Source organism: Lethenteron reissneri, chromosome 4, assembly GCF_015708825.2.
Source record: "Lethenteron reissneri isolate LAM-NWPU_2019-01 chromosome 4, ASM1570882v1, whole genome shotgun sequence".
Classification (NCBI taxonomy): domain Eukaryota; kingdom Metazoa; phylum Chordata; class Hyperoartia; order Petromyzontiformes; family Petromyzontidae; genus Lethenteron; species Lethenteron reissneri.
Window position 1 is genome coordinate 8629507 of NC_083782.1, and position 26629 is coordinate 8656135.

General features: G+C 49.5%; 1 protein-coding gene across 2 annotated transcripts; it reads left to right on the top strand.

The window, feature by feature from the left end:
• The first annotated feature begins 1893 nt into the window (after positions 1 to 1893).
• On the top strand, positions 1894 to 25554 carry FZR1 (fizzy and cell division cycle 20 related 1). 2 transcript variants are annotated; one of them, XM_061564329.1, is made up of 17 exons: positions 1894 to 2103; positions 8350 to 8446; positions 10593 to 10787; positions 11205 to 11330; positions 12342 to 12408; positions 13833 to 13960; positions 14529 to 14611; positions 16795 to 16855; positions 17490 to 17612; positions 19124 to 19189; positions 19489 to 19591; positions 20368 to 20552; positions 21521 to 21754; positions 22310 to 22414; positions 22975 to 23067; positions 24079 to 24163; positions 24993 to 25554. In XM_061564329.1, the coding sequence occupies exons 3-16, from the start codon at positions 10707 to 10709 to the stop codon at positions 24118 to 24120; spliced, it is 1497 nt and encodes a 498-aa protein (XP_061420313.1). In that variant the 5' UTR covers positions 1894 to 2103; positions 8350 to 8446; positions 10593 to 10706; the 3' UTR covers positions 24121 to 24163; positions 24993 to 25554. The 2 variants fall into 2 exon arrangements, with proteins under 2 accessions (XP_061420313.1, XP_061420305.1); XM_061564321.1 differs by lacking the exon at positions 8350 to 8446.
• The last annotated feature ends 1075 nt before the right edge of the window (positions 25555 to 26629 follow it).

A 26629-nucleotide genomic window follows, 5' to 3' on the forward strand; every position in this document is an offset into this window, starting at 1 on the left:
CGCTAGCCTCTACACAACTCTCGCTGTCTAGCACCGATGGCGCTGACCGAGACGGCCAACAACTATCCAGCAGCGCAATATCGAGCGAAGACGACAGCGACGACGGCGACGAGACGACAGCGACGACGAGATAGTTGATGACGACGACCTTGAACGACACGACGAGGATCCCTCTTCCAGGAACAGCCACGAGGTCCCACACAGGTGTAGAGGAGTAAAATGGGGACGTGACGTCACGTGTGCCGTTCAGTGCGATGACGTCACGTCTCCTCGGGTACTTAAGGGAGACCCCGTGACGTAAACGGGGTCACTGTGGGAACGGGTAAAGTAAGCAGGGTGAAGAGGGAACCAGGGTTAGAGAGAGGGATCGAATAGTGAGTGTGGGGAGAAGCCGGTGGTAGTAGCCGTAGAGGTGCTTCTCTCTCCGGTCGGTGGAGTCGGCAGAGTCCCCGATCCGACACGAGAGAGAGAGACCGGAGCTAGCCGGCAGGGACCCGGACCCAGAGAAGACCCCTAGCCCCTGGGAGTTGTGTACCCTTGCTGTGTTATTGTTAACCTTTAATAAACCCTGGCGAAAGCCCATAACTTACCCTCCGTCTCCGAGTGCGTCCGTGGGGACTTCTCTACACAGGGACCCCTCTTACTCTCCCAGCGTGGCCTCCCTCTGCCCTGACCACCCCCCCCTTTCTGGAACCTACTAGCGGGTTCCTGGGTGCTTCCCGATGGGCCCCTTCTGTGACCTTCCCCCTAGATGTCCTCTTCTCGTCTATATCGTGGCCTGCTGACGTTGAGTACTGCCATACACCGCAGTTACCCTTTTCTGCCAGCAGCCGGTGCTATGCCACTACACGAGCATGAATACAAACAGCCTCTGCATATCCTTAACAGGTTGTTGGGGCAAGCGCTGTTAGCCGGCATGGCACACGAGGGGGTGAATGGCCAACACCACGCCCAGCCACCTTTGTCTCCGCAGTGGTGATGTATAACCGTACCATGACACTAGGGCTATAGGCTATTGTCATTCGATGTGTAGTGACACGTAGAAGGGAAATAATAAAATACGCATTCCATAAGTAGTAACTAATCCCATATCTGCATTTCCCATAAATATGCTAAATTCCGGTGGTTGTGTCCTATGGATATATATGCTCCAAGCTCGTGTGCTGTTTCATTCAGACTCTGTCGCCTCGACAGACCTGGTTTTCACCTGAGGACGGCTGCTTGCGTTGTGGCCGAAACGTCGTGAGAATTATTTTATTGTGTTTTATTTTTATTATTTTATTACTTCCCTTCTACGTGACTTTACCGAAAGAACCAAGAAGATGAATCCCTGCAGTCACGAAAGCTTTAAATCTAAATTTAACAAGGGATCATGTTTGCATTAACCACAACACTTGCGGTCAAAATGCAAACAAAAACACAACTGTGATAATGATATGCACTGTCCTTGAAATTGATTGGTCCACACCCGAGACAGCTTTTCTTAGAGCCTAGTCTCACATGGTGTTGGACCAGATGACGCCAAAAGGAGTTGTCTTTTTGTTTGCATTTTGACCGCAAGTGTTGTGGTTAATGCAAACACGATCCCTTGTATAAAGGTCTCAGTTTTGTTGCCAGGTAACAGGGTAAAAACCTACTACTACAAAAATCATTGTTAGCGACTGAGCACGTGCTGGGCAAAATCATTGTTAGCGACTGAGCACGTGCTGGGCAACATCCTTGCCTTGCCCCGCGTGCTCCGATTTGAATTTAACGTCTGTGTGACGTCACGTCGCCTAGAAACGCGTGGCCACGCCCCTGTTTACGCAGCCGACCAATGGGAGCGCGGCCCCGATGCGGTGGGGGGAGGGGGGGCGTGGGGCTCCCGTGATGCAACGCGCGTCCGCCCAGCCCTCCCCCCCCCATGCCGCCATCTTCGGGATTTTAACTGAGGCTACCTTGGTCGACGATTCGCAACAAACACCTCACTCCTCGCCACGATCACTGTGGTAGGATATCGTGAGTACTACAGCAACAACAACAACTACTGTGGTGTCACGGGTGTGGTGGTGGAGGCAGCAGCAGCGGCGGCGGCGGCAGCGGCTGCAATTCGTCACAGGGCTGGTGAGAGAAACTCCCACACACGCCGCGAACGTCGGCTTCTCTCGCCTTGTACAATCATCGCGTTGTCATCATCATCGTCGTTGTTGTTGTTGTTGTTATTTAGGTCGCAACGTGTGCTGTGGTGATGATTATCAACGCGACGGGCGGTGTAAGTCTCTGTGTGTGTGTCTTGTGTGTGTGTGTGAGGGGAGCGGTGGGTGTAGTGGTTAGCGCGCTGCGCTCCGAACCCGGTGACCCGAGATCGATATCCCGCTCACGGCTCAACATCGACGACGATTGTCTGAACCGGTCCTGGGGCCTCCTCCCCTAGGTCGACTCGGCCTCAAATGAGTACCTGGTGCGACGTGTAAACATCGCCACTGGGGAGACAAAGGCGGCCGGGCGTGGTGCTGGCCACCCACCCACCCCCTCGTGTGCCGTGTCGGCCTTAATAGGTGCTCGCTAACAGCACTTGCCCCTACAGTGTGTGAAGGCTACACGGGGGATCTTTGTCTTTGTTTAGATTTAAAGCTTTCGTGACTGCAGGGATTCACCTTCTTGGTTCTTTCGGTAAAGTCACGTAGAAGGGAAATAATAAAATAAGAATAAAATAATACAAATAATTCTTATATTATTTTATTATGTTTTATTTCTTGTTATTTTATTACTTCCCTTCTACGTGACTTTACCGAAAGAACCAAGAAGATCTTTGTCTTTGTCATCCAGCAGTGGAGCTGATTGACATCTGCTGTCATGGCGACGGTCGTGTGCATTGTTGTTGCGAGGTTGCTTTAAAGTGTAAAGCTTTAAAGTTTAAAGCAATCTCGCTTGCGAAATCATTTGGCAGTTCCAGCCATCACATTAGGGGTGAGTTAATTCAATGTTTGACCAAATATCACGGGCTCATCTTTAAGTTGATGATTTTGTATGGCCCAAGAATGATGTTATTAATGTCCACATTGGCAGAAGAAACGTTCACCACCTCTGCTAGATGATTGAACATATCCACGTAGCGATCGTAGCTGCAGTGCGTGCGAGGGGGGATCAGAAGACTCTGTTTGACATGATGGACACACGACGTTCAACTTCGCTGTCTTTGAAATCGCAACCCACGTCACTTGTTGGCGATGAGTCCGCACCCTATTGAAGATGTGGGGCCATCCATTGAGTAGGTTACGCAAAAATCTGTCAAAGCTTGACCCCTCCTCCCCTTCTCCCTGTGTACTCACGCGAACTTTTTAGACCTCCCACCTGCGTACGTACGCCTGACGCACCCCCCGAATCCTATAGAACGGCAGATATGTAATCTACGCAGAAACGATCAAGGATTAATAATATGAACGTGTTTCAGCAAACAGTCCACCGCCGGCTGCATTAAATAATTAAGTCGCGCACCTTGGCTACTGATGTTGCTGACCTGCGTGATAGCTGCAGTCAGGGGCACGGTGGCACACGAAGTGACAGGTCTCCCACAGTGCCACTTCTCCCGCTAGTACTTGTTGTCTGACAGCTGGAGACACTGAACTGTGGCTCATTTGAAGGCCGATGGAGACAAATTATTATCGAGGCTTCACCACCCCCGCCCAATTCCTATGCGTAAGTACATTGTCAGTAGAACCCCGATTACACAAGCTATGCATTTGGGTTAACCCCCCTGCCCCCTCCATGCGTACGTACTAAATGGATGGCCCCTGTCCTCGCACAACGTTTTTTTTTAGTTACGCGAGAAGAACCACAACAACAACAGCGGCTGAATTTCGATTTAAAGCTTTCGTGACTGCAGGGATTCATCTTCTTGGTTCTTTCGGTAACGTCACGTAGAATGGAAATAAAAAAATAAAACGTAATAAAATAATTCTCACTATTTTATTCTGTTTTATTTTTATTTTATTATTTCCATTCTACGTGACTTTACCGAAACAGCGGCTGAGTTGGAGGTGTGAGGGGGATTTAAATCACAGGGTCACGGTGGGGGAGGGGGTGAGGGGGCAAGGGCTGTCGGTGTGAGGCCTGCACGCAAGGCAGGCAGTCGCTTTGCTCCGTGAGGGTACAGAGACATCAAGAGAGAGAGATTCCTCAACACCAGGCGTCGTGGGGAGCATCTGAACCATGGGCGAGGGACAACTCCCATCCCCGTATTTATGTCAGTATCATTTTGGTATGTTCTCGACAAGGAGAGACTAAAAATTTAAATTATTTTTTTACCTACGTGACTTTACCGAAAAAACCTAAGAATATGAATCCTTGCAGTCACGAAAGCTTCTAATCAAGGAGAGACGCATCATAACAGACGGTCCGTGCCGACACACATCTGGCCCCCTGTGAAGCCGATCTGACTTGCTGTCGAAACACGGAATGTCGACATCGATCCCAAGAGTTTTTGTTGTTGTTCTCGTGTCGTTGAACCGATACCGCTGGAATCATTTGCACTCCAGGAAAGCCGCGTGGCTCATGGTTTGTGAAAAAAAAAACCGTGGTCCTTGATAATAGTTTTTTTACCCTTCTATCTGGCAACAAAACTGACACCTTTTTACAAGGAGTCATGTTTACATAGACCACAATACCTGCAGTCATAATGCAAACAAAAAGCATAACTCTGATAATGCATGCACTGTCCTTGAAGTTGATTGGTCCACACCCGAGACAGCATTCCTTAGAGCCTAGTCTCACATGGGTTGGACCAGATGACGCCAAAAGGCGCACAACTCAAAGACAATGCACCATCAGAGTATGAGAGCTCAGGGTAAGCATTTATCATAACAATTATCATATTTTTTACTGGCAAATGAGGTTCCAATGGTGTCAACGTGCTCGTTATTCAGTCTACGTTTGGTCTCTCCCCATGGCATCGACATTGACAGGGCATCACGACTTTAGAGCACTCCTGGTTTTGCGATGGTGGCGACCGCGTTTGTACTCAGTGCGGAGGCTGTCTCCCCCCGATGCCATGTCGGTCGTGGCAAGGGCTGATCGACCGGACGACGAGACGCGAGCGGTGCGGGTAAAGCGGTGCGAGTGATGTGGACGTTACAAAACAACAACTGCGGGTGACACAGAGCACCAGAGGCAGTCCAAAAGAGTGAAAGTTGAATTTTGCCTGACCAGGTGGCAAACGCAAGAACCGAGATGGTCTTGATTTTGAAAAAAAAGCGACCGCTACTGACAAATGAATGAAGAGGTAAATTGATATTCTTGGTTCTTTCGGTAAAGTCACGAAGAAGGGAAATAATAAAATTAAACAATTTAATTCTCACGACGTTTCGATTGCAACACAAGCAATCATCATCAGGTGTGAAAACCACGGCAAGAACATTTGACTTTACCGAAAGAACCAAGAATATGAATCCCTGCAGTCACGAAAGCTTTAAATAAAAATTTAAGAGGTAAATTGTTGATTTTTAAAGTCACTTTGAATCGTGACGGTTCATTGAATTCAAGGTAGTGGCAGGGGCAGGAGGCGGGGTGGTTGAACCGTTGAGTGTCCGACCGTCTCTCCACGCGGTGACTGCCCTCACAGATGCTGCATTGTTTATTGGACAGGGCAGCTTAGAGAGAGTGGAGAAGTGGCCCAGTCCTGTGAGAGGGGGTGACGGAGCGAAGCAGGCGTGTTTAGGAGTCGTTGGCTGGGAGATGGAGAGTCACGGTATTAGTGATTGATTTACCTCCAAGAAAAAAGACGCCAACAACACTGCCGTCAAAGAGAGAAAAAACAACAATCTGCGACGTTTCGGGCAATGACCCTTCATAGCTCATCAACAGTAAGGCCAGAGATACATTTCGATTTAAAGCTTTCGTGACTGCAGGGATTCATCTTCTTGGTTCTTTCGGTAAAGGGAAATAATAATATAATGACATTTTTTTTAATGATGCTTTATTTTTATTATTTCCCTTCTACGTGACTTTACCGAAAGAACCAAGAAAAAGCCAGAGATACAGTTTAATAAGGGGTTGTTGGTGACTGCACTTAACACCTTGGTGCCTGATGAGAATTACATGTAAAATACAATTTCTGATCGGTTGTTAAAATTGGCACATTAATCTTATTGCTATTAATTTGCCTAGCGGGTTTTTGGGAATCTGTCACAAATCTCTACGTTATCCACCGACCCTTGCGTCGAAATTTCCTCGTCACGGGCACGCACCACCGAATCCAAATCAAGAGCAGCCGATTGTTGAGAGACGAGCAGCTGAGACCGAGCAGCTGAGGTTGGGAGGGGGTGGCGCGGGGGAGCGTTGTTCCACGACTTTGTGTGCGGCTGTGCTGAGTGGCTCTCCCTCCCGCTGTGTCGGTAGGGTGTTGCACTCTGGCAAAAGGGACAAGTCGCTCCCCTCTCCGCCTCGAAGTTTGCGACAGCCGTTCTATGTAATGGACCATTTTTGGTATTTTTTTTCTTTCAGGATAGTTAAATTGAAATACGATATTCGCAGGACGAGTTTCCTCCCACCCCCCCCCCCCTTTGAAATCCGTGCGTGTGCCACTGCTTCCAAGACAAGAGCCATTGATTTTTTTGGTTTGGCACCGTTTTTAAAATCCCTCCCACCCACCAGTATACAAAAAAATTGTCACCACAGTGAATCGACAGATTGGCTTTACTGTGGGTACTCTCCCGCCTCTTGTGAGGCGGTCTGGCCAGGGTGGAAGAATCGTCTTCCGATTCATTTCGTTCGTTGCTGCACTTGGTTTTGTTTCGTTTTGCTCTTTGATGCCACGGGTCACTTTTGAAAATGCGACGTATCCTGGCGCATTCTTGAGCACTCACCTGGTTAAACAAAATCAACTTGTGGCCACATTCTCACCAGAAGGGCTCTCAAGAGCTCTGTCAAGTGCAGGAGGCTTTACCATCAGCAGTGTCATGAGTAAGCAGTTTCAGGGCTTTGTTTAGGCTAATGGTTCTACACAGACACCTACGTGCCAATTACCGAACAACGGGCAGTAACAATCGTCCCATTTAACGTTCCGGTAATTGCAGCACTACGTTTAGGAGAGGATGAATGTTTACTGCCTGTCGTTCAGAAATTAGCATGCAGGTTCGTACAGGGAATGCTGTGTTTGGAGCCAGACGAGACGCAGTTGGCGCTTGTCCGCTAAGTTGTGTCGCGTTGCTGCCACCCGCCGTCAGTGCCGCACACTCGTGATTGCTCTTTTTTTTGTTGTAAACATAGTTTCTGAGAACAGGCCCAAAGCCCCCAAAGATAGCATACAGCCAGCAGCAAGCAGCACTTTCAAAGTGGTAATAGATAAGAGTTTATAGTCACGTAGATAGGAAATAATAAAATAGTAAAAATATAAAATAATAAAAATTATTCTTCTTGGTTCTTCCGGTAAAGTCACGTGACTTTACCGAAAGAACCAAGAAGACGAATCCCTGCAGTCACGAAAGCTTTAAATCGAAATTAAAATTCTCACGACGTTTTGACTGCAACACAAGCAATCATCATCAGATGTGAAATCCACAGAGTTTCTTTAATTAAGCAAGGGTATCAAAAGAGCTTTGGGAAAGAGACGGATAGGAGGGAATTCCAAAGTGGAGTGGTGCCAGGAAAGAAGCATAGTCAAGTGGTGTGCCTGCTGCAATGAGTACGTTGGTGAATGAGTGAGTGTCTGGTAGATTGAGTGCTCGGCATGGATGGAGGAATTTATTGAAGTTATCGGGAACAGTAACCACGGGAGTCGTGGGTTTGCATGCAAGACAGTCGACCGCTCTCTGTTCCTCTAGAATTTGAAGGTAACCCCACCCCTCGTTTACATCAACCGATTACATTCAGCCCATCATCCTTCGAGGGACAATACAATTGGTACCACTTTGTGGTTGTCCTATGGATAGACTTGCCCGCGCCATAGGACAATGTGTGCACGCAACAGGATTTGTCGTATGGATACATTCTTTCCCCCATCAGAGGACAGTTGAATTTCCACCACTGGCTCTGGGCTTTAAGCAGTGATCAGTTGAGCAGCAAATTGTTTTTGCTTTTATTAATATTTGTGAGCGATTGGCTATAATTGAATCGATGGCTTGGCTGCAGTCTGGGCTATTGAGGTAATGGGGGAAGGGCGGTTGCTTGTCTCTGAGCTGCTGGACTATACTCTCTAATCTCGTTTACCAAATGAGAAATGGGTGATGCGTTGAGGGAGGTGATTTTTGTTAGTTTTTACTCGATTGCAAACGACAAACGCGACTAAATGTGGTACGTTGTATGTAATCTGTGTCGTAAGTGTCAGAACGATTTCGAATTTGGCTCTTTGTTTTCATCTCTGCTTGGGAACAGCTGTCGGGGCGGTGTTTGTATCACGACCGCCCTCTCTGCCGTGGCACCTGCGCCACCGCTGACTCTGATGCAACCCCGCAGCTGAGCGCCTGTGCAGGTCTCTTCCCTCCCCCAGCCACCTCGGCAGCAAAAGAAGCTGCTTCTAACAGCTGAGGTGTCTATGTTTGGTCAAACATCCCAATGTGGGACCCTCCTGTGAACGTCTTGCGAGTATGCGAGGCGTTTCTGGATAATGCATGCCGTCATAATTAATAATTGATTTTTTTTGTGTCGGGTCACCGAATGGTCTGGCCAAATCTCTGTCTCGATGCCATCCACCAACATCCACCACCCGACGGAAAACAAATAAAATTCTCGGTGAGCGCAAGCCATGACCACGCCAGTTGTCATTGTTCCAGCTCTCCGCTAAGTTGAAGGACTATTCTCACAGCCAAAATGTAGCAGTTAGATAAATGCCCTTATTGGCTGCATTTAGAAGATATGTATTACAGTGATCCCTCGTTTATCGCGGTTAATGGGGACCGGAACCCCTCGCGATAGGTGAAAATCCGCGAAGTAGGATTGGCCCCCTAGAAATTTCTGTATATGTGTGTGTGGGTACCAGAATGTTTAAAATATGTATATTTATACTTTATATATATATTTTACTTAAATCTATTTAATTATAAAACCTTAATATTATACATTCACTCTCTCTCTCATACGATACGTATTATGGTGTTCTACACTCACCAATGACAGTAGTATCTTGAGACTTGACTCCAGTAATGACGACGACGATGACAATGACGATGACAATGACGACGATGACAGACCTGTGCAGTTCGATGAATGTGATGATGAATGATGATGGTGTTACTGCACAGGTATAATGAGGCCTTTAAATCAGTTCGAAAAATCCGCGATGCACTGAGGCCGCGAAACTTGAACCGCGAAGTGGCGAGGGATTACTGTATTCCTTAATCTTAAGATCCGCCTTTTTTTCCCGTACATTGGTTAGCGAAACCCCGTGCGAGTCGGCATTACTGGCTGCCAGTGCTACTCGAGTGGCGCTCGACTTGATGCTGGTTCTGCCGGGATTGTGTTTGCTACTCGTTGTCTGCAACGTTCTGATTTATTTGACGCAATTTCCTTTTTTTTTCTTTCACCAACGTCCTTCGCGGGTCTTTCTTTGTAAATGTGGCTGAATGTTCCTTACGTGCCGGCAACAAATACAATAAATCAATCGGGTGGCCAAGCGACAGAGGGGGGGGAACCTTCCGGTTGCGAGTCACTCGCTCGCAATTCGAAGGGGCGTGATTTCAAATACTCGTTGAGGGTTGACTCGGGCCCATCATCTCCTCCCGCTGCGGCATAAAACGACTTCCACTTTGTGGGGAAATCAACAGTGGTTGTGTCTGTCCTATGGATAAACTTGTACCCCCCCGCCCCCCCCATCATGTGTACTCTTAGTTCTTTCGGTAAAGTCACGTAGGTAAAAAATGAAATTAAAATTAATAAAAATTATTATTATTTTATTTTTTATTAATTTTTATTTCATTTTTTACCTACGTGACTTTACCGAAAGAACTAAGAGTATGAATCCTTGCAGTCACGAAAGATTCAAATTTAGAATGTAAATGTGCATTTTTTTTGTATACCACTGGCTCAGGGCTGGTCATTTGAGCAGAAAATAATCATTTTGACTTTCAAATAATTTGCCAAGTATGACTGACCCGCCTGTAAAAGTCTTGAAACTCACTAAAAGCTTTCACAATCAAATTGAATGATGTAATGAATTAATTGTAGTTGGAAAAAAAAACTGAAAGTAATACAATTAATAGGCATTCAAGTTTAAGAACAAACTATTTAGCGTCTTGTATTATTTGCTCATTAAACGACGCAAGTAGGTCATTCTGTGCCTGCGACAATCGCAAAATCCCAAGCCACCTACAGTGATAAAATCCATCGAACAGATGAAGCAACCAAGATTAGCGGTGCATGATGTTCATCAGGTACTCTCCAAACCTCTAACACATCTTAGGACGTGTGGTCCCGACAGTACACCAGGCGTTGCGCTCACAATGCGTGCTCCTGAACTTGCCTCCGTAGGCTCTTCGAGCGCTCATTGTACTCGCACTGTGCCAACGACGCAAAAGTGTTATTTGTGGAGTCAGAAAAGGATGTTTTAATTGTGTTTACTGTTAACGCGAAATAAAAACGAATTCAGCAGCTGAGCGCGGAGGTGCAATGTGTCCCCACAGAGACCCGGGTGCTGCCCGGAGCCAGGAGCAGGCGGGCGGGCGGTCCAAACCGGCCGTGCTGAGAGGCAGCGGGTGGGAGTTTGGTAACGCTGTCGAGCAACTCGCTGTGACGTCATGGACCCAGACTACGAGCACCAACACCGGCTGCTGCGGCAGATCAACCTGCAGAACACGGGCGTCGCGTCGCCCTGCATGGTACGGGCAGGGATACGCCTTGCAAGTTCAACCCGGCAGGATGTTTGACTCGCAGTCATGCAAAACACATACCGAATCCACCTGCGTATGCATTATATTTGCTTGTTTTGTTACAATTAAAACCAAGCCCTGAGCCCAGTGGCGGAAGTTCCACATTGCCGTGATGGGTTGAGGTTGTCCGTGGAACGACCACTGTTGATCTTTACACAATGTGGTGCTCGTTCATTATAATTGTGCAATTGCACCTGCACCCAATAAGTCACTGTCTCATCAACCCTGCATCCGGGAACAACCCTTGCCAGGAGACATCGCAGAATGTGAAGGATGAAATGCAGCCTTGAATTACGCTACAAACTCTCTCTCTCTGCTGCCCTTTCCCCCTCGCCCCCTTACCCCCCCCCCGCCTCACCACCACAGACCCCGACGTCGCACCGTACCCTCACCCCCAGCGGGTCCCCCTTCGCCTCCCCCAGCAAGAGCGGAGACCGCTTCATCCCCACGCGCGCCGGTGCCAACTGGGGCATCGGTTTTCACTCCACCTCGGTGAGCGTGTGCCCCCCTTCCTGACTCCGTCGCAGCGTCTCAGTCAAAACGTCTTGGGAGGTTGTGGGGGGCGGGGAGGGGAAAGGGGTAGGAGGAGAGGGCGATTTTAGCCGCAGTTTATTGGCAGTGAGGGGGGTTGATGAAAAACCCATCACCATTATTTCCTGCTTGATTGACCGTTGAGGCATTGGCGCTCAACAGCAGAGCCAGTGGTGGAAATTCCACATTGCTGTGGGGGTAAGTATGTCCGTAGCAGAACCGCTGTTAATCTTCACAGAGCAGTTTTGATTTTTGTCAAGCTTGGAGGGAGGGATGATGGGCAGAGTGAACACTCCACTTCCTCTGCCTGTTGGGAATTGAACTTGCAACCTACCGATGGCGAGCTGCTCACCCTACTGCTGAGCCACCTAGCGTCGAAAAGACAAATGTGTTTTACTCTCTCGTTTTTATTCCATCGGTGCTGTCGTTGTGACATGTCGTTAGATTAAACGCCAATTCAAACTCTCACAGCTCCGTGACTGATAATGATGGTGATTCGCCACGTAGGTTTTCGCAGCCGATGTCATGATTCAGAATTTATTTTAGTATTAGGCCACGTAATTCTTCAATTCTAACAACTGTGCGGTGTTGAAAATATTTTAAGCAAAACAATTAACTCTGACTACCTGTTTTCATCATTTGAAGTTGCTTGACGCAGTTTCAAGTTAAACGTCATATCCATTAGCTTAATTCGGTTGCTAGAATTGTTTTTAAACTCACCGGTGAGTGAACTGAAACAATAATGGAGGCACCTTAACATGTTTACATCTAACAGTCTGATGTGTTTGGGGGGTCTTACGACATTCATTTGACCAGATAATTTAAGTGGTCCTAACCCAAAAATGTATTATGAATTGACGATTCTGACAATGATGTTTGCCAATGTTCCCGTGTCAGCTGCTGGTTGGGTTGTGTTGGCGTTGCTGTGCGAGTGCGTGAATCAACGTGCTTGTGGTATTTCTTCTGGTGTAGGAAGAAAACAACAAGTCCCCAGGACAGAACCGAAAAGCGAAGGACGCAAGTGCTGACAATGGCAAAGGTAGGGTCCAGTGTGCGGTGCAGCTGCCGCTTCATTATCCACACGTGGAGAACGAGAGAGTGGCCCCTTCGCACGTGGAGAACGAGATTGGCTCCTTCGCACATGGAGAACGAGAGAATGTGTGAATGCATTATATCTGCCTGTCTGTAAAATGAGGTCAGAGTAATGCTTGCAATGATCCGATGTGAACAAAACCATAGCGTGAAGTTGTGACGCTATTTAGGGACTCGCGTAATTGCAACCAGCATCATCAGGCGACAGCCTGATGATGCAGAAACTCGAAACAACCCTGCATTGCATTTCGTATCAAACATTCGAAGGACAGTGGCAGCTGTCCCTGTGCAGCACAAAGTGACTTGGCAACGGCCTGCAAGTGGGCATCAGTTAGTCAGCGGGGGAGGGGCGACGATTGCTGCCACGTGTGTGATCCAAAGCTAAGTATTCTGCCGTGTAATTTGCCAAATTTGGACCGGGACGCACACACCCGATTAATTTATAACCAGCTCGAATTACGTCACGGGGATCGTTAACGTCCACTGCGAGCGAGCAGCGGGCGAAAAGCATTTTGCGGTTAATACGCCACACGCCGCCCTGTTAACCTGGATGGGTCGCCCAGTTTGAACCGCGAACCCGTGCGAAGAGGGGCGGACGCGTTGCCGGCTGGGCAGTCACCGGCCAGTTTTCACCGGTGCACAGCCAAACGTTCTAGATTTGAAGCTTTCGTGACTGCAAGGATTCATATTCTTAGGTTTTTTCGGTAAAGTCACGTAGGTAAAAAATTAAAATTAATAAAAGTAAAATAAAAGTAAAATAAAAATCGCGCACGAAACGTCGTGATTTTTATTTTATTTTACTTTTATTAATTTAATTTTTTTACCTACGTGACTTTACCGAAAAAACTAAGAATATGAATACACAGCCAAACGCTCCACGTTGGAATTGGCCAAACGTGCCAGTGTAGCAGGATCCTCTCAATAACGAGTCTCTGTTAGGCTTCCTTGAGTAAATAAATGATCAATAACATGACCCTCCATCTCTCAGCAACGACCCCTGCAAGACTGCTCCCCCGCCCCTCCCTCACACAGCCCGCCTACCCCTTCTAGTTAAAGTTCATTTATTAGGTATAGCCCTATACTAATAGGGTTTTTCCCCTTTTTTCTGGCAACAAAACTGACACCTTTTGCCAGAAAAAAGGGGAAAAACCCTATTAGTATATTTTGGTACTGGCAAAGGAGGTCCCATGATGGAGGTATAGCCCTGTGAGCCATTCGGCACGGCTGCCCTGCCCAACAATGCGCACCATATTTCGAGGGCCAGGGTCACCGTGTCAAGAGGTGGGCCGGGCGCGCAAAGCATGGGTCACGTCGAGGAGGTGTTGACATCTCTCCCACCGCCCCGTCTCGTGTGATTGCCGGTGTGCGCAGACAGCCTGGCGTACCTGGCGCTGCTCAAGAACGAGCTGCTGGGCGCCGGCATCGAGAAGGTGCAGGACCCGCAGAGCGAGGATCGGCGCCTGCAGAGTTCCACACCCATGAAGCGCAACCTCTTCCACGTGCGTACGGGCGCTGTCGCGACCGCCGCCATCGTCATCGTGACCACCGCCACCATCACCAGCGCCACCGCCGCTACCTTCATTATCATCCTCATCACCGCCACCATCACCGTCATGACCACCGCTAACATCATCACCGTTATGACCACTACCACCGCCACCATCATCACTGGCGCCACCGCCGCTACCTTCAATTATCATCCTCATCACCGCCACCATCACGGTCATGACCACCGCCACCATCATCATCACCTGCGCCACCGCCGCTACTTTCATTATCATCCTCATCACCGCCACCATCACCGTCATGACCACCGCTAACATCATCACCGTTATGACCACTACCACCGCCACCATCATTACCACCTCCACCACTACCTTCATCATTACCACCACAACCACCACGACGATCATTGTGGTCATCATCACCACCTTGCACCTCGCAATGCTGCATCGGGCACGGTCAAGGGAGATGCGTGACTGCGTGCGCCTGCCGCGTGTGTGTTTGCGCCTTGCGAGCCCCGCGCTCACCCCCTCCGTGCCCCTGGTCGCGTTGGTCTCTGCCCAGTACTCGATCAGCACCAAGCGCTCCAGCCCCGACGAGGACCACGACATCTCCCCCTACTCGCTGTCGCCCGTCAGCAACAAGAGGTCAGCTGACGGCACTCGTCGCCGTGGTCATATAAGTGTGCGGTGACACTTAGCGCAGTGGCACGCAACGTAGCAATGCGCTGCGATCACACGACACTGCTTCAGCTCGGTTGCTGTATGGCCGCGGAAAGTCACTCGAGTCTTGTAGCTAAACTTACCGCTGGTGTCGGAGAGTCGGGGACACGCAGCCTATACACTGCATGTGGGTAAGTAGCCGCTCTTTAATTTATTTTTTGGTCGTGTCTCTCGCTGCATAATAGGAACAGTGTGGACGTTCGCCGTTTTGCGTCGTCTGTTCTGCCCAGTCATCGCTTTCCCTTTGATGTCGACGGCCGTCGCGTTTTTAATTCTCGGGGGATTTTAAAGCATGCCGTGGTGGCTTCCTCTGAGGAACTGAATGTGTTGGCCCCGCCGTGTGTGTGGAGGCGAATGAGTGGCGGGTGTTGGGTTGCCCGTGGGAACACGGTATTATCACATCAAAGGAGCCCCTTGTTTTTTTTCTAGCATCGCGAGCCCAATTCAGAGCAAACGGCATGCTGGGATGGGGCTTCCTCTGTAGTCGGTTACACATCAGTACAAACGAGCGATCCTCTGGATAGAGACTTACCCTGGCCTCACGAGTGGAAAGGCATTGTATGGCGACGGGCATTAGTCAACAACAGCAGTGAGTTAACAACATTTGACATGTCTAAATGCCAAGATTTCGATTTAAAGCTTTCGTGACTGCAGGGATTCATCTTTTTGGTTCTTTCGGTAAAGTCACGTAGAAGAGAAATAATAAAATAAAATAAATGAAACAATAAAATACAATTCTCACGACGTTTCGGCCACAACGCAAGCAGCCGTCCTCAGGTGAAGAACAGGTCTGTCGGAAAGACAGCGTCTGACGCTGTCTTTCCGACAGGCTGAAACGTCGTGAGAATTGTATTTTATTATGTTTTATTTTTATTATTTTCATTATTTTATTATTTCCCTTCTATGTGACTTTACCGAAAGAACAAAGAAGATATCTAAATGCGTTGCACAGATTGAGATATTGAGAAATAGAGAAGATATTGAAAAAAAACATTTGGACTTGGGAAAGCTTTATGTTATTGTAAAATAATGTCAGGAAAACAATCAAGACTGACTCCCTGTTTCCTGGCTTGAGGATGCTTGACGCAGCTTCAAGTGAAATGTCGCAAATCTTATCGCTGAGGTTGGTTGTGGGAATCGTTCTTCAACTTACCGCTGAACTGAAACAATCGTAATAGGCGCATTAAATACTGGTAATGCAGCCATCGTATGGCCAGATCACGTGGCCTGCTTCAAAATAAACTATGAGAGTCATGATATTTAGCGACAAAAACCCAAGTGTCAAGTGAAACAAACCATTGGGAGGCAGCGGAGTGCACTCAACAGAGATCGCAGTTTTACTGGTAAGAACCTCCTGGTTACACCAGCCCACAGGGGATTATTGTGTCCATCCGTCGTGCTGGGTGGAGAGGGAGGGGCTGGGTGGGGAGGGGCTGGGAGGGGAGGGTGGGGCTGGGTGGGAGGGGTGGGGCTGGGTGGGGAGGGGCTGGTCACCCCGTGGTGCCCTTATAAAACTCAACGTTTAACCTACTCACGCCGGCTTGTGCCCGCCCTCACAGTCGAGCATATTTGCGGAATACACCACGCCGCCGTTGACCCTGGCCATTGACCGAGCAACCAAACGTTCCTACCAACTCCCTCAGCAGGAATGTGTTAGTGATAATGTCATCTGCCGTGCCATCGTGAACGCTGAGCTAAGAGAAGATCTGAGCTCGGAGCCGGCGAGAGGATTCAATTTGCTCCGTGATTCGTACTTGGAGACCTCCCTTGTCAATGCGCCACGTTTATTTCTAGAGATGATGATGATGAATTTATGATGGATAGATACTCATTATGTCGAGGTACCATCATCACCACGCTACTGGAATGCGGAGATGATGATGGATGAATAAATTAGGATCATGATGACGTGCAACACTAAGGTCAACACTATTCTGAAAAAAAAGTATTTTCACTCAAATTAACACCCTCTGTTGTACTTTAAACAGTTGTTTTATTCTCCACGTGCGAGTTTTAATTAATTTCCATAACACCGTAATTAATTACAAACTCTTTGCAGAAAAACAAACTAATTAACGCCTCCTGTCTCTCTCGCTCTCTCTCGACAGCCAAAAGTTATTGCGATCGCCACGCAAGCCCACGCGCAAAATCTCCAAGATCCCCTTCAAGGTTTGTGCCGCGGCCTGTGCTGCCGCCGATGCGGCGCGGCGGATCGCCGCCTCGCGTTCCGTGGGACCGCTCGGGACCGTGGCTCGCGCCGAGAGCACGGCGCGTTTGACAAAGCCTCGTTTTTTTCTTTTTTTGGCCGCTGAACAACGGCCCGAAGTCTTCTTCTTGGTTCTTTCGGTAAAGTCACGTAGAATGGAAATAATAAAAGAATAAAAATGAAACATAATCAAATAATTCTCACGACGTTTCGGCCACAACGCAAGCAGCTGCTGAACAACGGCCCGAAGTCTTCTTCTTGGTTTTTTCGGTAAAGTCACATAGAATGGAAATAATAAAATAATAAAAATAAAACATAATTAAATAATTCTCACGACGTTTCGGCCACAACGCAAGCAGCCGTCCTCAGGTGGAGAACAGGTCTGTCGAAGACAGAGTCTGACATTTTTATTATTTTATTATTTCCATTCTACGTGGCTTTACTGAAAGAACCAAGAAGATGAATCCCTGCAGTCGCAAAAGCTTTAAATCGAAATTAAACGGCCCGGAAGGCCCAAAATGCCAAGCATCCGCCATGCCAGCAACGGCAGCGGGCGGCGGCTGTATTTGGTTGGTATGGTTTTGTCTCGCCACCAAGGTACTGGACGCCCCGGAGCTGCAAGACGACTTCTATCTGAACCTGGTGGACTGGTCGTCGCTCAACGTGCTAAGCGTCGGGCTGGGCACCTGCGTCTACCTGTGGAGCGCTTGCACCAGCCAGGTATGTGCGTGTGTGTGTGGGTCATGTAGCCCGCATGCCCAGCTTACCACATGCCCAAGCAGCTTCTGTTTGGTCGCATAGAGGGGGCTAAACGGTCACGACACGGGTTGGAGAAGAGAAGAACTGATGCGGTACGGGAGGATGCGGAGCTGAGTGGACTGTGGTGACAAGATGCGGTACTCTGTGAAGGAGGCTCGTGAATGATGCTGCTACTGGGCAGTTTGAGGCAGTCGCCCTCCAACAACAACTGAGGGCAGAGGAGCGACGCTCATGACCAACGGAGCGCCGGGCGGCTAAAATGGAGCAAGTTGGAAACAGTAGCGAGTACAGCTGGTTTATCTACCAGTCATCTCAGTCAGCCAACCCATGTCACCTGGGTCTTTCCCGAGACCTCCTGTCAGCAAGCCTTCGACACTTGACGTGACCTCAAACTGCACCTGGCCTGGTACAGGCGCCGTGGTGATGTCACTCAGTGGCGAATGGCGGCTATTGCTATTGGCGGGAGAACCTGCTTGTGCCCTGCCGCCCGCCATCATGTGTTGAGTCTGAGACTGACGCATCCCCTTCATTAGACGCTTTTCAATTTTAACGTGTAAGTTTTTCTCAGCCATTGTCATGATTCGTAATCGATTTTTTTGGGCAAGGCCACATTACGATCTGAACAAATACCTGCCGTAAGACCATCCCCAAACCCGACATAGCCAAACAAATTGAAATGTCACGTGTGGAAGCATTTGATGCGCCAAGTTAAAAAATTTTGGCTCCCCGATAAGCTGAACAATTCTGGATTGCATTTGCCCCACCAGTCTTAAGGCTGTGTACGTGTGTGTATGTAAAGGGGCGCCAAAGTAGCAAGATGTTAACTACCTCGCCTGGTATACAGGAGGTTGTGGGTTCGATCCCGATCCCGACCCTGACGCCTGCTCTATATTTGGAGTTTGCGTGTCTCTCTCCCTGTAGTCGTGTGGATTTTCTCCGGGTCCTCCAGTTTTTCCCTCCACATTTAGAATCAAAATGCGTTTAGAACATTTGGCTGCTATACATTTCTACGCAATGAGCCACTTCGTTGAGCTATCATTTGTGGCCAGGTCGCTTCTGAAACGAGCTATATAGCTCAGTGGGCCTTGCCTGGTAAAATGAAATAGGATAATGCACATATTCTTGGTTTTTTCGGTAAAGTCACGTAGAAGGGAAATAATAAAATAATATACAAATAAAACAATAAAAATTCTCACGACGTTTCGACTGCAACACAAGCAATCATCATTAGGTGTGAAATCCACAGCAAGAAAATTTGAAAAAATTGTTGCAGTCGAAACGTCGTGAGAATTTTTATTGTTTTATTTTTATATAATTTTATTATTTCCCTTCTACGTGACTTTACCGAAAGAACCAAGAATATGAATCCCTGCAGTCACGAAAGCTTTAAATCAAAAAGGATAATGTACGTTGAACATCTTTCGGACCATACATCGCAAACTGTGCTCATCTTTGCCTTTGTGTGTGCTCAGGTGACGAGGCTGTGTGACCTTTCGGTGGACGGGGATTCGGTGACATCTGTGAGCTGGTCAGAGCGGGTAGGTGACTTGGCTCTCCCCGCGACACCACTTTCGACTCGAACGAGCACGCGCTCGCCCGTTTCCCAGCTCCCGCTAACCACTGTGCAGAAGAAATTTCTCATTCTAAATATCTAATCGCAAATGCACACCTCTTCTTCCACCGCAAACGCAGGAGGCACCGGGTTTTTGTCCCCCACTGCAGAAGCACGAGCCGTGCCGCTGAAGTTACGCGCGATGAACGTCGTTGTCGTTGTTGTTGTTGTCGTGTTGTTGTTGTTGTTGTCGGTAGTGAAGTCTTCCTCGTGTTGACCGCGCAGGGAAACCACGTGGCCGTTGGGACCCACAAGGGACTCGTGCAGATCTGGGACGCGGCCGCCGGCAAGAAGATCAACACTCTGGAGGGGCACACGGCCCGCGTTGGTGCGGCGGGGGCGGGGGGGTACAGTGGAGGGTACAGTGGGGGGGGGGGGGGAGGGCTACGTTGGGGGGGTACGGCGGAGAGGGTTACGGTGGGGGGCGGTTATGGGTGGGGTACGGGGGGCGGTTATGGCGGGGGTAGGGTACGGGGGGCGGGAGTACGACAGCGGGGGGTGGGGGGGGGACTACGTTGGGGAGTTACGATGGGGGGCGGTTATGGCGGGGGTGGGGTACGGCGGGCGGGAGTACGACAGCGGGGTGGTGGGGGGGGTTATGGCGATGGGGTAGGTGGCAGGGAGACATAGGGCCGGGGTGGGAGGTAGCTGGAGCAAAGCGTGGATTCCTTGTTTGAGTAGACTCGAGCGAGCAACGAAAGTGAATCCGCAGACGGAGTCGTGGGCTCGAGTCTAAGCGACGTGCTTCTCAGTCGAGCGTTGAGGCGGTGCTCACCCGTGTAAAGCTCTTGGCCACTGAGGGAAAATGTAGCATTCCTATGATGACTGGGGTAAGTCCATCTATAACACAACCATTGTTGACTTGAGCACACACTGGTACTCGTTTTGTTGACCCTAGAGGCATTATGGGATGGTGGGCTGAGTCCCCAACCAGCGTTTTAACTGGTGACCTTCCAATTGCGAGCCGATAAGAACTCAAGAATGACAAAATTAAATCTACGACTAAACTTACGCAGGCTGTCGTCAGCTAGACTAGGACTTGGACTCAAGTACCGAATGCTCCCCTAAACGAGCGCCGCCTCCGCTGTCTCGCCGCCGGTGCAGGAGCGCTGGCGTGGAACGCAGACCAGCTGTCTTCGGGCAGCCGCGACCGCATGATCGTGCAACGCGACGTGCGGGCGCCGCCCGTCACCACGGAGCGCCGGCTGCAGGGCCACCGGCAGGAGGTGTGCGGCCTGAAGTGGTCGCCCGACCACCAGCACCTGGCATCCGGGGGGAATGACAACAAGGTACCTGACAATTGTTTTTTTTTTACCCTTCTATCTGGCAACAAAACTCTTGACACCTTTTTACAAGGAGTCATGTTTGCATAGACCACAATACCTGCAGTCGTAATGCAAATAAAAAACAACTGTGATAATGTGCACTGTCCTTGAAGTTGATTGGTCCACACCCGAGACAGCTTTCCTTAGAGCCTAGTCTCACATGGTGTTGGACCAGATGACGCCAAAAGGCGCACAACTCGAAGACAATGCACCATCAGAGTATGAGAGCTCGGGATGAAGCATTTACACCATTGGAACCTCATTTGCCAGAAAAAATATGATAATTGTTTTTTTACCCTTCTCTCTGGCAACAAAACTGACACCTTTTTACAAGGAATCATGTTTGCATAGACCACAATACCTGCAGTCATAATGCAAACAAAAAACACAACTCTGTCTTGGGTGTGGACCAATCAACTTCAAGGACAGTGCACTATATCAGAGTTGTGTTTTTTGTTTGCATTATGACTGCAGGTATTGTGGTCTATGCAAACATGACTCGTTGTAAAAAGGTGTCAGTTTTGTTGCCAGATAGAAGGGTAAAAAAACCAATTATCATATTTTTACTGGCAAATGAGGTTCCAATGGTGTAAACAAGGTACCTGTGTGTTGACTGCGTGTGTGTATTTGTAGAGCCACAGTTGTTAAACGCTACTGGTAAACCGGTAATCATTCACGTCATTGATTTGAGTCGCAAACCAATAATCATTCGGTGGAATTTTATTAACGATTGCGACCAAGTTGCCGTAGTTTCTCAGTTACACGGTAAAGGTGCAACCCCGCAACTGCTAGCTCACGCCACTGCTGGCGGAAGGGCATCCACGAGCGGCGGCGGCGGCACCAGAGGTTATTGGCCCGTCCCTCCACGCCGACGTCTTGACGGAGGCGTTGGGCGCGCGCCCACTGACGTCCGCTGTTTACGCCCCGGGCAGCTGTTTGTGTGGAACGGCTCGAGCCTGAGCCCGGTGCAGCAGTACACGGAGCACCTGGCGGCCGTGAAGGCCATCGCCTGGTCCCCGCACCAGCACGGCCTGCTGGCTTCGGGCGGCGGCACGGCCGACCGCTGCATCCGCTTCTGGAACACGCTGACGGGGCAGCCGCTGCAGTACGTGGACACGGGCTCGCAGGTGTGCAACCTCGCCTGGTCCAAGCACGCCAACGAGCTGGTGAGTGGTGCCGCCGCACGCACGCACGCGCGCACGCGCTCGTCACCACGACGGTCGCCGTTCGCCACCGAGTGATGGCAAACGTCACCATCGGCACTCGTACCCGGCTAGGTGCGCTTTGAGGCCGTCGCATTGTGAAGTGTGAAAGGCTCGCTGGCAGTGGGGGGGGTCACGGATTGACGCAGGTGTTACGGTTTGTCTGGGATGACTGGCCCGTGCAACCCACTGTGGCGTTGTACCCTTTGTGTCCAGCCGGTGAAACAGGCAGGGAGGATGAATAAACGTTCCTTATTGCTGCTCACCTCTGCATTGAAAGTCCAGTGGTTTAGCCGCTCGTTGTGAGCGTCACTCCTCCGGCGACGTTGGATAATCTCCGCTTCAGTTTCTTCTGATGTTTGCTGAAGATTTGCCTCGCCCGTCCACCTCCCCACCAGCGTCACTCCAGCCGAGATTTTGTGTCGGCGCGCATGCTTGCTGTCTCCGCGCGTGGATGCGCGCGCGCCTGTACTTGCGAGAGGCTGACGTTGATCGTTGCTGTCGCGTCCCCGTGTGCAGGTCAGCACCCACGGGTACTCGCAGAACCAGATCCTCGTGTGGAAGTACCCGTCGCTCACACAGGTCGCCAAGCTCACGGGGCACTCCTACCGCGTACTCTACCTGGTGAGCGCACCGGCCGATACGCACCCATTTCACACCAACACTTGCCCTGTCTGTCCTTGCTTGAGTCCGTCACCTCTACTGCCTTCCCTCACTACTTCTCTGTTATCTCATTGCCTCCGTGTCTACCTCCTTGCCTGTTGAACTCAGCCTCTCCAACCTCTCACGTTTGTATGTCTACGGGCATTCATGCATGTGTGCGTGTCTAAGTACATGCGTGTGTGTGTGAACGTGTCTGTATGGAGCATGTGAGTGTGCACGTGTCTTTGTGTGTACGTGGAGAGGAGTGGCTTGCGCACTGCGCTACAAACCCCGACCCACGTTCAATTCCCGCTCCGACATCAGTGTTGAATATCTGAACTACTCCTTGTCCCACAAACAGCATGTGCCTGTGGTGTGTTAAACATCGCCATCTGGGCAGACAACAACAAAGGCACACAGGTGTATTGTGGGCCACACCATCCTCCTCGTGTGTTGTGCTGACCCCCCACGGGCTCCGCTCGCCTAACAGCACTTGCCGCGACAGTTTGACGAGGCTACACGGGGGATCTTTGCGTTTGCAGGCAATGTCACCGGACGGCGAGGCGATCGTGACGGGAGCTGGAGACGAGACGCTCCGCTTCTGGAACGTCTTCAGCAAGACGCGCTCCACCAAGGCACGGAGGGATGGGGGGGCGAGGGGGGGGGGCTAACGAGGCTGCTGTTCAATTAAAATGTTAAACCTGTTCCTAACCGGCCGGGTGTCTCGATGGTCGAGCGCCTGGCTTGCGACTTCAACTCTTGGTGAAGGTTGACTCTGCCGAAAGGGTGTCACCTCGTGGAGATGATCAGCAGCGGTGGTCCTATGGACGCACTGGGGAATGTAAAATGTTTTACCTGGAAAATCCCGTGGAATGGATTCGTTTGCAGGCTGTAATTTGGCGCTTGCGTAGCGGCACGTAACGACGTCGCTCACACGCACATCTCTTACCGATGTGATGCAAGGCCGCGTGCTGGGCGTGCGTGCGAGTTATTGACAACGTTGACGGTATTCAACAAGATACCAATGTTATTTATTGGCCCAGATTCATTAGAAAAAGAGTGAAAATACATTGATTTGCAATGGTTACTCTGTTTCCACGATGCCATGACACCCGACTTATTAAGGAGCCCGGTCAAGTGACGCATTTATTCTGGCTTGCTGGATTCTGTCCTGAAGGTGCTCGGTTTGGCCGTGAGAGTTGCGCGCTGGCAAGATGACACGGTTACAATAGGCGAGTCGTTAAAACGTTTGTACGCCGCGCAACAGCTGTATTCTTTGGGGCTGCGTCGTGCGATTTTGGAGGATCCTCGGGATGAAATATGTCCCCGGATCATTTACGTGGCCCAACCCCATAAAAATTTGTCGTGATAAGGACTGTGAAGACCTGCTAGGTGAGGTAACATTGCAGGTTCTAGATTTGAAGCTTTCGTGACTGCAAGGATTCATACTCTTTGGTTTTTTCGGTAAAGTCACGTAGGTAAAAAAGAAATAAAAATAAAGGAATAAAAACAACTAAATTGTTGTTTTCATTTATTTTTATAGATTTTTTACCTACGTGACTTTACCGAAAAAACTAAAGAGTATGTGAAACCTTGCAGGTGTTTGGATTTTGACGACCATTTTTGTTTTGCCTCTCTCTCGACAGGAATCCAAGTCGGTGTTGAACCTGTTCACCAGGATACGATAAGCCCACGCGGGGGACGACGACAGCTGTCATGGTCACACTCTTGGTGAGGCTGCGCGCGAGTTGGTGAGGGGGGGGGCAGCGTTGTTCTCGGATTTTGTTTGGCCAGCTGAGAGAGAGAGCCCAGGAGTGAACTGGGTCGCCAAACTGACAACGACACGGAAAACAAAGTCACGGCCGTGAAGCAAATGGCAATCGGAGCAAAGGCGACAGAATAGAAATCGGGCAGGAGGTAGGAGAGTGAGATGAGATGTAGGGAGAGTGTCTGGAGGGGTCATAGCGTGAGAGGGGGAGAGGCAGGAGAGTGTGTCGGGGAATAGAGTGAGATGAGAGGTAGGAGAATGTTACTGGTAGGAACCACCTGGTTCCACCAGCCCACAGGGGATTATTGTGTCCGTCCGTCCATTGTGCATCCAAAAATGGGAGGGGTGGGGCTGGATGGGGAGGGGCTGGGTGGGGAGGGGGGCTGGTCACCCCGTGGTGCCCTTATAAAACTCAACGTTTAACCTACTCACGCCGGCTTGTGCCCGCCCTCACAGTCGGCCATATTTGCGGAATACACCACGCCGCCGTTGACCCTGGCCATTGACCGAGCAACCCAACGTTCCTACCAGCTCGCTCCGCAGGACAATGTGTTTAGGGGAGTAGCGAGATGAGTCGGGGAATATAGTGAGGTGAGAGGTATGAGAATGTTTAGGGGAGGAATGAGATGAGAGGTAGGAGTGTGGAGGGGAATAGTGAGATGGTGAGAGGTAAGAGTGTGTGTGTGTGTGTGGAGGGGGAGTAGAGCATCTAGTTTGCTTAGCGATGCAGCCTCGCGGTGTTGATTGGTTTGCGTGACCAGTGCTAATGGCCGTGTCTTTTCCCACCCGCAGGTGTGTGGCAGCACTTAAAAGACCTGGCACCAAGCACCTCACACAGTCACGGAAGTGCTGGCTGGTGGGGAAAATCGCCACGTGTCTCGAGTCTCGATTAACCACACCGCCGGCTGTGAAGATGCCGGTGCGGCATTACCGGCGCCTCCCGCAATACCAGACGTGTACTACCGGCACTTTCCGTTAAGGTTCCTATTACTGCCCCGTTGGTGTCCCCCGCAGAGGTGGAAGATGCCCGTGAAAGACGGCTGCGCACAAGACGGGGATAGGGTTTCATACCTGGACTTGTACATTCACATTTCCATCACTGGCCGCTGTACATTTACCGACCGTTACGATCGTAACATAGGAATAGTGTTAACGATAAAGCAAAAGTGTTGTGTGTGTGTAGTGGTGCATGCCTGTGTGTGTATGTTGGAGAGGGGGGTGGCGAGTGTGGTGATGGTGAATGAGGGGACCCCCCTTGCCCCTCCCCCTGAGCAACCCCTGTATGTTTGGCCCATGTCGTGGAGGGCGTGAGAAGCGGACCCACATAAAAGATTCATTAAACCAAGGTCGCTGTCGACGTTTCTGATTGTCCATTGAGTTAAGCGTTTATCACGTTGGGCAGTTGTGAAAAGATTTGAAATTTTCCATCGTGTTGTCCGACTTTTACAAATGGTCTATCAAGTGCTCGGACGGTTCAAAAAGAGTTGCCCATTAAATTTCGATTTAAAGCTTTCGTGACTGCAGGGATTCATCTTCTTGTTTCTTTCGGTAAAGTCACGTAGAAGGGAAGTAATAAAATAATAAAAATAAAACATAATAAAACAATTCTCACGACGTTTCGGCTACAACGCAAGCAGCCGTCTTCAGGTGAAGAATGAGACACTACCAAACTAGGAGCTTATATATAAGCTGCATTGGGGGTTGAAGAGCGCCTTAACAAAAAGAATGTGCATGTGAAGAGGGATTTAGCATATTCATGGAAAATGCGTAGGCGTTGGGCGGGGGGGTGTCAAAGTCATATTATGCCCATGCATTATGCAGGATCAGCAGCAACCAAGGGGGGTGCAGGGATTAGCAGTAACAAAGGAAAGGAATGTTAATGATATGTAGCTGCAGTTACTCAACAACCACGTAGAAAACTAAAGTATAAACTACATAAAAAACTAAAGTATATGTAGTTTATACTTTAGTTTTCTACGTGGTTGTTGAGTAACTGCAGCTACATATCATTAACATTCCTTTCCTTTGTTACTGCTAATCCCTGCACCCCCCTTGGTTGCTGCTGATCCTGCATAATGCATGGGCATAATATGACTTTGACACCCCCCCGCCCAACGCCTACGCATTTTCCATGAATATGCTAAATCCCTCTTCACATGCACATTCTTTTTGTTAAGGCGCTCTTCAACCCCCAATGCAGCTTATATATAAGCTCCTAGTTTGGTAGTGTCTCATTCTTCACCTGAAGACGGCTGCTTGCGTTGTAGCCGAAACGTCGTGAGAATTGTTTTATTATGTTTTATTTTTATTATTTTATTACTTCCCTTCTACGTGACTTTACCGAAAGAAACAAGAAGATGAGTTGCCCATTAAGTTTGGTCGTTAAAAATAAATATCCGCAAGGGTTGTGCACGTTGCTCGCTTGTTCC

What these genes read in the sequence shown, in the direction of transcription:
- FZR1 (XM_061564329.1), top strand. Translation starts at nt 10,707, where the DNA reads ATGGACCCAGACTACGAGCACCAACACCGGCTGCTGCGGCAGATCAAC. An exon ending in GCGTCGCGTCGCCCTGCATG is followed by an intron (nt 10,788 to 11,204) that starts GTACGGGCAGGG and finishes TCACCACCACAG; the next exon opens with ACCCCGACGTCGCACCGTAC. An exon ending in GCAAGACGCGCTCCACCAAG is followed by an intron (nt 23,068 to 24,078) that starts GCACGGAGGGAT and finishes CTCTCTCGACAG; the next exon opens with GAATCCAAGTCGGTGTTGAA.